At 45.4% G+C, this 9,298-nt stretch overlaps 1 protein-coding gene across 1 annotated transcript; it reads right to left on the bottom strand.

The window, feature by feature from the left end:
- Positions 1–7,740: 7,740 nt before the first annotated feature.
- LOC143615267 (uncharacterized) lies at positions 7,741–8,589 on the bottom strand. Its single transcript, XM_077088432.1, has one exon. It carries the CDS (start codon positions 8,587–8,589, stop codon positions 7,741–7,743), a length of 849 nt encoding a protein of 282 aa, XP_076944547.1.
- Positions 8,590–9,298: the final 709 nt, after the last annotated feature.

Genomic DNA, 9,298 nt, shown 5'->3' with positions numbered 1-9,298 from the left:
ACGGAAGGCCCACAACGCGGACCAATCCCGACGATTCGAACCAACCGTTTTCTCAAGAATACGTTTGATCCCCCGGTTACTCACTTCTACCTGCCCACTAGTCTGTGGGTGTAGGCGGTTGCAAGCCGATGGGTGACCCCATAGCGACGCAACGCCTTCTCCATCTGCGCATTGCAGAAGTGAGTTCCTCTATCACTGATCAACGCCTTCGGGACACCCAAACGAGCAAAAAGGCTCTTGAGAAAACGTAGTACAACTCGGGCGTCATTAGTGGGTAAGGCCTTGGCCTCAGCCCACTTCGAGACATTATCAACCGCCACGAGTATATACTTGTTCCCACGCGAAGATGGAAACGGTCCCATGAAATCAATGCCCCACACATCGAAAACCTCACAAACCTGAATAGCTTTCTGGGGCATTTCATTTCGCTACGAGATGTTGCCAACACGCTGGCAACGATCACAACTCTTCACAAACGCGTGCGCATCCTTAAAAATCGAAGGCCAATAAAATCCAGAATCAAACACCTTCTTTGCCGTCAAACTCGCACCGTGGTGACCTCCTGTCGGTCCAACATGGCAATGGCTCAGAATCTGCCATCCCTCCTTAACGTCAACACACCTCCTGATCAACTGGTCAGCACCTATACGAAAAAGATACGGGTCGTCCCACAGGTAAAACTTGACATCAGCAAAGAATTTCTTCTTTTGCTGGTAAGACATCTTCGGGTAGTACCCGTCAGCAAGATAGTTCGCAAAGTCGGCAAACCATGGGAAACCCTCATCCTGAGCCGAAACAAACATAAGACTCTCTGTCGGAAAGTGGTCATTAATCCTGACCCCCGGCTCTCCTAACTCAGCTCCCTCAAGACGCGAAAGATGATCGGCTGCCACATTCTCGGCCCCCTTCTTGTCACGGATTTCAATATCAAACTCTTGAAGCAACAGGATCCATCGGATAAGCCGTGGTTTAGCATCCTCTTTGCTAAAGAGATAACGAATGGCAGAATGAGCGTGTACACAATCGTCTTGGACAAAACAAGATAGGACCTGAATTTGTCGAATGCAAACACCACAGCTAAAAGCTCTTTCTCGGTGGTGGTGTAACTCTCCTGTGCACCATTCAGGGTCCGGCTAGCATAGTAAATCAGATGGAAGTGTTTATCCTTCCGCTGTCCAAGAACCACTCCGACTGCGAAGTCGCTCGCATCACACATCAACTCAAAGGGAAGCGACTAGTCGGGAGCAATCATGATCGGGGCGTTAACGAGTTTGTCTTTTAAAAGATCAAACGCCTCGATACACTGCTCAGAAAACACGAATGGGGCATCCTTCTCCAAGAGTTTGGTCATGGGTCTCGCAATCTTAGAAAAGTCTTTAATGAACCGGCGATAGAACCCAGCATGACCCAGAAAACTCCAGATGGATCTCACGGAAGTGGGCGGGGGAAGATTAGAGATGGTATCGACCTTCGCTCGGTCAACCTCTATCCCCGCACTCGAAATACGATACCCCAAAACAATGCCCTCGCGTACCATGAAGTGACACTTCTCCCAGTTAAGTACTAGGTTGGTGTCAACGCATCGGGCCAACATCCTCTCGAGGTTAGAGAGACACTGATCGAAAGAACTCCCAAACACAGAAAAATCATCCGTGAACACCTCCATAGAGTCCTCGATCATGTCATGAAATATAGCCACCATGCACCTCTGAAATGTGGCTGGAGCGTTACACAGTCCGAACGGCATACTTCGATAGGCAAACGTACCGTATGGGCATGTAAACGTGGTTTTCTCCCGGTCATCGGGAGCAATAGGAATCTGAAAGTACCCGGAGAAACCATCTAAGAAGCAGTAGTACTGCTGACCTGCCAAACGCTCCAACATCTGATCAATGAAAGGTAGAGGAAAGTGGTCTTTCCTCGTGGCATCATTCAGTCTGCGGTAATCGATGCAGACTCTCCAACCGGTCACAGTCCTAGTGGGAATCAGCTGGTTCCTCTCATTGGTGACGACACTCATGCCACCCTTTTTGGGAACCACTTTGACTGGACTAACCCACGAACTATCGGAAATGGGGAAAATGATCCCCGCATCAAGGAGTTTGATGATCTCCTTCTTCACGACCTCCTGCATCTTCGGATTAAGCCGCCGCTGCGGCTGAACGACAGTCCTATAATTATCCTCCATGAGGATTTTATGCATGCAAAACGAAAGGGTTGATACCCTTGATGTCAATAATCTTCCATGCAATGGCCTCCTTGTGCTCTCGAAGCACCCTCAACAATCTTTCTCTCTCGACCTCCGTCAAAGCAGATGCGACAATAACCGGCAACTTCCTCTCTTCATCCAAAAATGTGTACTCCAGATGGGCAGGTAACTCCTTAAGCTCTAAGGAAGGAGGGGGGCTCTCGAAAGAAGGTCGGTCCATCGGATCGTCACGTACGATCTTAGCAAACACTTCAAACTCAGGGTGATGTGACTCGGCGTCATCTTCCGTTGACTGGTCGGTCATGGCAACCATCTCAATCTCTGGAATGTCCCTATCGAGAATCTGAGTGTTGGAGGAAGATCCTCCATAGATCTCGCTGAAAAACTCACCAACATGCTCCATGATGGTATCAATAAAGTACAGGGAGTCATCAGCAGACTTGGGGTGTTTCAGTGACTGTCGAACGTCAAAGGTGACGTTCTCATCCCCAACTCTCAAAATCAACTTACCCTCGCAGACGTCGATCAACGCCTGTGCAGTGGCAAGGAATGGTCGGCCTAAAATTAGTGGTATGCTATCATCGTCGTTTATGTCCAGAATGACAAAGTCCACCGGGAAGATGAACTTGTCGACACGAACCAGCATGTTCTCGATCACCCCTCGAGGGTATTTCACAGAACGATCAGCAAGTTGGATACTCATCCTGGTAGGCCTCGGTTCGCCTAGACCCAGCTTGCGATACACAGAATACGACATGAGATTAATGCTGGCGCCAAGATCGGCCAGCGCATGAATAACCGTATCATCACTCAAGATGCAGGGAATCGTGAAACTCCCTGGATCGGCCATCTTTTTCGGTAATTTCCGTTGTAAGACAGCAGAACAGCTAGCACTCAATGGGATGGAAGCGACCTCAGCAAGCTTCTCCTTATTCGAAAGGATATCCTTGAGGAACTTCGCGTGCTTAGGCATCTGAGTCAGTGCCTCAAGGAATGGGATGTTAAGGTGAAGCTGCTTCAAAAGATCAAGAAATTTGGAACTCTGCTCCTCATCTCTGTCTCGGCGGAGTCTTCCGGGGTATGGTACTCTGGGCTTGTAGACTCTCGGTGGCTCGCTCGGTAGCTGCTGTCTCTTGGCCTGTGCTGAACTCCCTGGGCTGCTTCTCCGATGCACCTGGGCCGGTGGAGACTCCATCTGAATCTCCTCATCCACCTGCTCCTCTACTACTGCAGGCTCCTCGATGACTCCTCTCTGCTGAATCCCGGGCTCCTCTCGTGCTCCTGCACCGCTCCTCGTTGTCACAGCTTTAGCGAATCCCTTCGGGTTCTGCTCGGTGTTACTCGGTAGTGAACCCTGCGGCCTCTCGTTCAACCTACTCGCTATCTCTCCCATCTGCCGCTCGAGACTCTGAATTGACGCTCCCTGATTCCTCATGAACCGCTCGTGCTCTCGAAGCTTCTCCTACGTCTCCTTGTGTCGGGAATCCTCTCGTGACATAAGCTGTGACAGCATCTGTGTTTGTTGCGCCATCATCTCCTCCAAAGTGGGCTTCTTCTCCCCACTGCTCACTCCCTCACCGGCATCCTGAAATAAACTCTAGCGTTGCTGAAAACCGGACTGGATGCCGCTCCTCCAGTTGGAGTTCTGATTGCCTCTCCATCCCGAATTATAAGAATTGAAAGAATTTGGATTTCGGTTTGGATTTCCTACGAAGTCTACGGCCTCCTCTTGGGAACTGACTGGGCACTGAACGGTATCATGCCCTCCCCTGCAGATCTCACACAACTTGCTCTTCGTCTGCATGTCCTTCACCATCTTCGCCAACGCCTCGACCTGTGCCGTCAGTGCGGTGGTCGTGTCCACCGAATGCATGCCTCGTGAGATGGAATCGACGGTCTTACCTCCTCTGGCGGGTGGTCTTTGGTAGCCACTCATAGCTAGCCCAGTGAATAAAGCGATACACTCATCAAGGTCCTTAGTCATCAACAGATTTCCTCCCGCCGTCGTGTCGAGCATACTCATCGTCGCGTAAGTCACTCCATTATAAAATTTCTCGACGACCGCCCAATCTTGCAAGCCGTGGTTCGGGCACAACACTAATAGATTCTTGAATCGCTCCCAGGTCTTGTAAAAACTCTCGGTGTCCTCCATCTTAAAAGAATGTATCTGGTTACGCAAACGAGCGGCCTTAGCCATAGGATCGTATTTTTCAAGAAATTGGGTCTGCATGGCAGCCCAAGTAGCTATAGAGCCCTGTGGGAGGGACTCGAGTCACAGACTCGCTTGATCAGCGAGAGAAAACGGAAAGACGCGGAGCTTAACGGCGTCTTCGGAAACGCCCGCAAGATGGAAAGTGTCGCAAATACGCACGATGCGAGTGAGATGAGAGTGCGGGTTCTCATGAAGCAACCCGTGAAACTGAGCAGAATGAGCAATGGTATTCAGAATGTTCGACGGGATCTGCCAGTTCGTCGCAACTCAAATGACGGGTGGTGCGATGCTGGATCTCGCGCCAGCATTGGCCGGTTGGGCCCGGTCCGCAACTGTCCTCCTCGGTGGAATGTCGCCCATGATCCTATCCCTATCGTCAGGGTCAACGGATGAAGAAGTGGACGAGGGTGAAACGGGACGAGATCTCTCACGAAACTCTCTCTCTGGCTCGGTAAATGCTTCCGTGTTGGGTGGTCCTAGAGATCGAGTCTGTCGCATAGAACTATAATTAGGAATAATATTATCTAAACTATTCTAACAAAGAAATAAAATAAAACAAAAATAATTACAAGTAGCACAAAAGGTAAGTCCTAACTCGGATTGCTCTCAAAACGCCTAAAACCGTGTCCCCGGCAACGGCGCCAAAAACTTGATGTGTGTCTAATAACCCTATAATAATGACCCTCACAACTAAGCTTTAATATTAAAACGAAAATCCTAAAACCACACACAACCGACAAGTGTACCGATCGCAAGTAGTATAAACTTAGGAAGTCCGAGTATCGAACACATGGACACGTTAGAACGCTAAAGATCACTAACCCTAGACAAGACCTACCTTAAAATAATATTATATTGATTTTTGATTTCTTTTAACATAACTGAACTAACTGGATTAACTAACAAAACTTACCAAAAATATAAAACTTAACGGAAAACTAACTATGTTAACTTAGGATGGAGAAAACGTCTACCTAGGTCTGAATCAAATTGTAGGTCTAACAAGCTAATGGATTGAATGATATATAGACACCGGTCCCTAAAGATGACACGACTAAGGATCGCTCGGGCTTACTGGATTACCTCTCGGTCTCACACAACAAACCCTAACTACTCAAAATCGGCTAAAACGACCAAACCGGGAAACAATTGCTAACGTTTTCTAATGAAGGATCACCTCTCGGTCTCACCAACACTCGACCCTAATGGCAATGAATACTACACAACCAAGGATAGAGGAAAAATTCAACTTAAACTAAAATAGATCAACTAGTTGCTCAAAACACCTAAACCTGACAAGAAACGAACTCGCTCTCGCGCAATCTTTATTCTAGCATGCAAAGGCAATGAGACAACCCTAACTTCCTATCACCTCTCGGTCTCAAGAAAGGTGTTTAACCGCTGTACTTAATCCAATTAATCATGCAACAAAACCCTACGGTGGTACCTACCGCAAACAAACCCTAAACACCAAGTCTAGAATCAAACAATGCACCGATCAATCAATACAAAACTAATCAACCGACACACGGGGTTTATGCAATGAATCACCAAAATTTCCAGTCCTTAAACACAACCTATTTCATGTCTAAATCAAACTTTACAACAACAATTCAAGTCTATCAATCAAACAATCCATAAAACCTATCAAACACTAACAAGAATCATCATTCCTAGGTAGAACTAACAAGTTTAGCCGAGAATCATTTTTGGACAGCAGCAAACAATTAATAAACACATCATTAATCCCATACCAAACATCTTAACAATCATCCAATGATCAACAATAATCAATAACAATTCAATCTCCCAATCAATTGCAAAACAAATCAACAATTAAACAAGAAAATCAAAGTGTATGAACAATGAAAAAAAGATGTAAGGATATGGATGTTTCCGGGGCTGCTCTTGCTGTCAAAAACGATGGGGATTCAATCCCGAGGCTTGGTTCTTGTGTCTTCTTCCTTCCCTAGCCGCCACAACCTTCAAAAAAACTTTTTTTCTTTTTTTCTTCCTGCTGCTGCTGTTCGGCTGCTGTCCAGCAGCTCTAGGGTTTTTATATTCTTTATATTATAATATTATAATAGTATTTGGGCCTCCATGATGCATACGGGTTGGGCCTTGAGCTTTGTCTTGAACTTGTATGCGTAAAAGGCTCATAGAATGCTCGAAAAGTCCCGGTTTTTACCTTTCTTTTACCCAAAACCTACAAGATTAATAAATGTACGTAAAACCAATCTAAAACGAGTTAAAACATATAAAATATAATATAATACGTAGATAAAACGTGCGAAAAATACGAGTATTTTACAACACATCAACGGTGTTTTACCTTTGAACCCTTTTCTTATCACTCGATTATGAATATAGACGGCATGCCTGACCGCCTCTCCCCATTGTATCTCCGGTACCCCCATGGTTTTCAGAAGTGACCTCATAACTTCTAGAATCGTACGGTTACGACGTTCCACTACGCCATTCTGTTGCGGGGAATACGGTGCCGTCTTTTGTCTATTAATCCCCTCCTGTTCACAAAATAAATCAAATTCACGAGAATTAAACTCGCCTCCCCTGTCAGTTCTCAACATATACTTTAATCAAATTCACGAGAATTTAACCTTATATATACTTTCTCCTTCGGCTTGGTTTTTGAATTTCTTGAATAAGTCAAATGCCTCATCCTTCGACTTTATAACATAAATCCACAGGTATCGGCAAAAATCATCAACAATTAGCAAAAAATACTGGTTACCTCCCTTTGTTTTCGGTGTGATTGGGCCACATAGATCTGCATGGACGAGCTCAAGAGGCTTGCTGGCTCTCCATTGTGTTTCACTAGGGAATGGCTCCCTAATTTGTTTTGCTATCATACACCCATCACATATCTGTGTTGGATATGTTATGTTTGGCATTCCTTTGACCAACCCTTTCTTAACCATTGTATTGAGTATACCGAAATTCGCGTGCCCCACTCTTGCATGCCAAACCCATGCCTCATCATCCATCTTCATGGCCAAGCACACAGGCTGAATTGTTTTAAGAACAATTTTGTACAGTCGGTTCTTAGACCGCTGCACTTTAGTCACAAGCCTCCCATCCCCATCTAGCACCCATAAGTACTCATGTTTTATTCGAACCTCATATCAGTCTTCGGTCATTTGGCCCAAACTAATAATGTTGCTATGGAGCGCAGGTATGTAATAAACATCAGGAATCATCAACTGGTTCCCATCTTTGCTTTCAAATAGAACAGTACCTTTACCTTTGATTTGGACCTTCGACTCGTCTCCAAAACTAACTTGACCCGTTATCTTGTCATCTAGTTCAGCAAAGAATTCTTTACCTCCAGACATATGATTACGGGCCCCATTGTCAAGGTACCATGTATCACGAAAGTTGTGCTTGAACCTTCAAACGTATCGGGAAATACCTCTTCTTCATTCAACATAACCATGGAATTTGACTGTTTATGATGAACAACCAGCCAAAGACCAGGTTCATCCTCCTTTCTCTCTAACAGATTCGCCTCGACTTTCTTTTCTTTCTTGCATTCAGATGCAAAGTGACCTTGCTCGCTACAATTAAAACACGTGATATGTTTCTTGTCACGCGGTTTTTGACTTGACTCACGGTTCGGACCACCACTCCAGTGACCTCCCCTACCACGGTATGAGCCTCTTCCTTGTGGCCCACTCCGGCCACCCCTATCTTGGTACGAGCAACGACCACGTCCACCACTTGAAAACCATCTCCTGGTTCCCTTTTGAGACCGTTGGTTTTCATTTCGAGTAAATAACAAACTGTTATCACTCGATGTGTTTTTCTTTCTTTGATTCAGCCTATCTTCATACGCCTTCAACCGCCCAATTGCTTCCTCAAACAACATCGAATTGACGTCCGAACATTGCTCTATGGAAGCAATCAGTTGGAGATACTTGTCCGGGGCTGAATCAAACAACTTTCTTACAAGCACGCCTTCTTCCAGAGTCTCGCCTAGACTGCTGAATTTTGACACCATACCACTTAGCTTTCCGGTGAATTTATCAATACTTTCACCCTCTTTCATCTTCATCGAGTCGAATTCACGTCTGAGTGTGTGTAGACGTGCCTTCTGCACTCTATCAGCACCCAAATAACGAGTCTTCAACGACTCCCATATTTTACTCATCGTTTTCTTCTTTGCAACCTGCAACAAGACGTCTTCGGGGAATCGCTTGAAAGATGAAGGCTCATGCTATTTTGTTTTTCTTCTCGTCAACGGCCGTACTGGCCTGCGGTTCGAATAAATCCCACAACCCGTGGGCATCCATTACGGCTTCCATCTTGATGGACCATGTGGTGTAATTGTTGGCGTTTAGGGTAGGAATTTGAAGGGAAATCGAGTTGGTTTCTTTTGGGGCTGAGGTGTTTGTGGTGACTTCCATTTTGTTGAATCTTGGGAATTTTGGCATAAACCTTGTAAGCTCTGTTACCAGATTGTTAGGTAATCAAGATCAGTAAACAAAACAAGGTTGGGACAATTTTCTTGTATTAATGAACTGAAAACGATTACAACTACGAAATGGAAATCAAAATGTAAAGTACTTGACAAAAGCAACCTACAACTATGCTTTAAATAGGAAATAGAAAAACTAAATGACAACCCACGTAAACATTAACTCCATGATCTCCATATCCCTAATTTGTTTTGATCCTCCACTATTTTTGGACCCTTGCAGACCAAGTCACATTAGCTGACATATTTGACCTTTGACCAACTTCAAGTCCCTATTATATGATGCTAGTAGAAACAAGTATGAAACTATACACTTATGACTTATATATAACAGTATCAAATGTATCACAACAGCCATAAGCATACCTTAGTGGAACAACAA

The sequence above is a fragment of the Bidens hawaiensis genome, unplaced genomic scaffold (genome assembly GCF_021521415.1).
Source record: "Bidens hawaiensis isolate Kalapana, Puna unplaced genomic scaffold, B.hawaiensis_p1.1 tig00042373_1, whole genome shotgun sequence".
Taxonomy (NCBI): Eukaryota; Viridiplantae; Streptophyta; class Magnoliopsida; order Asterales; family Asteraceae; genus Bidens; species Bidens hawaiensis.
This window is presented reverse-complemented; position numbering and strand designations above follow the sequence as displayed.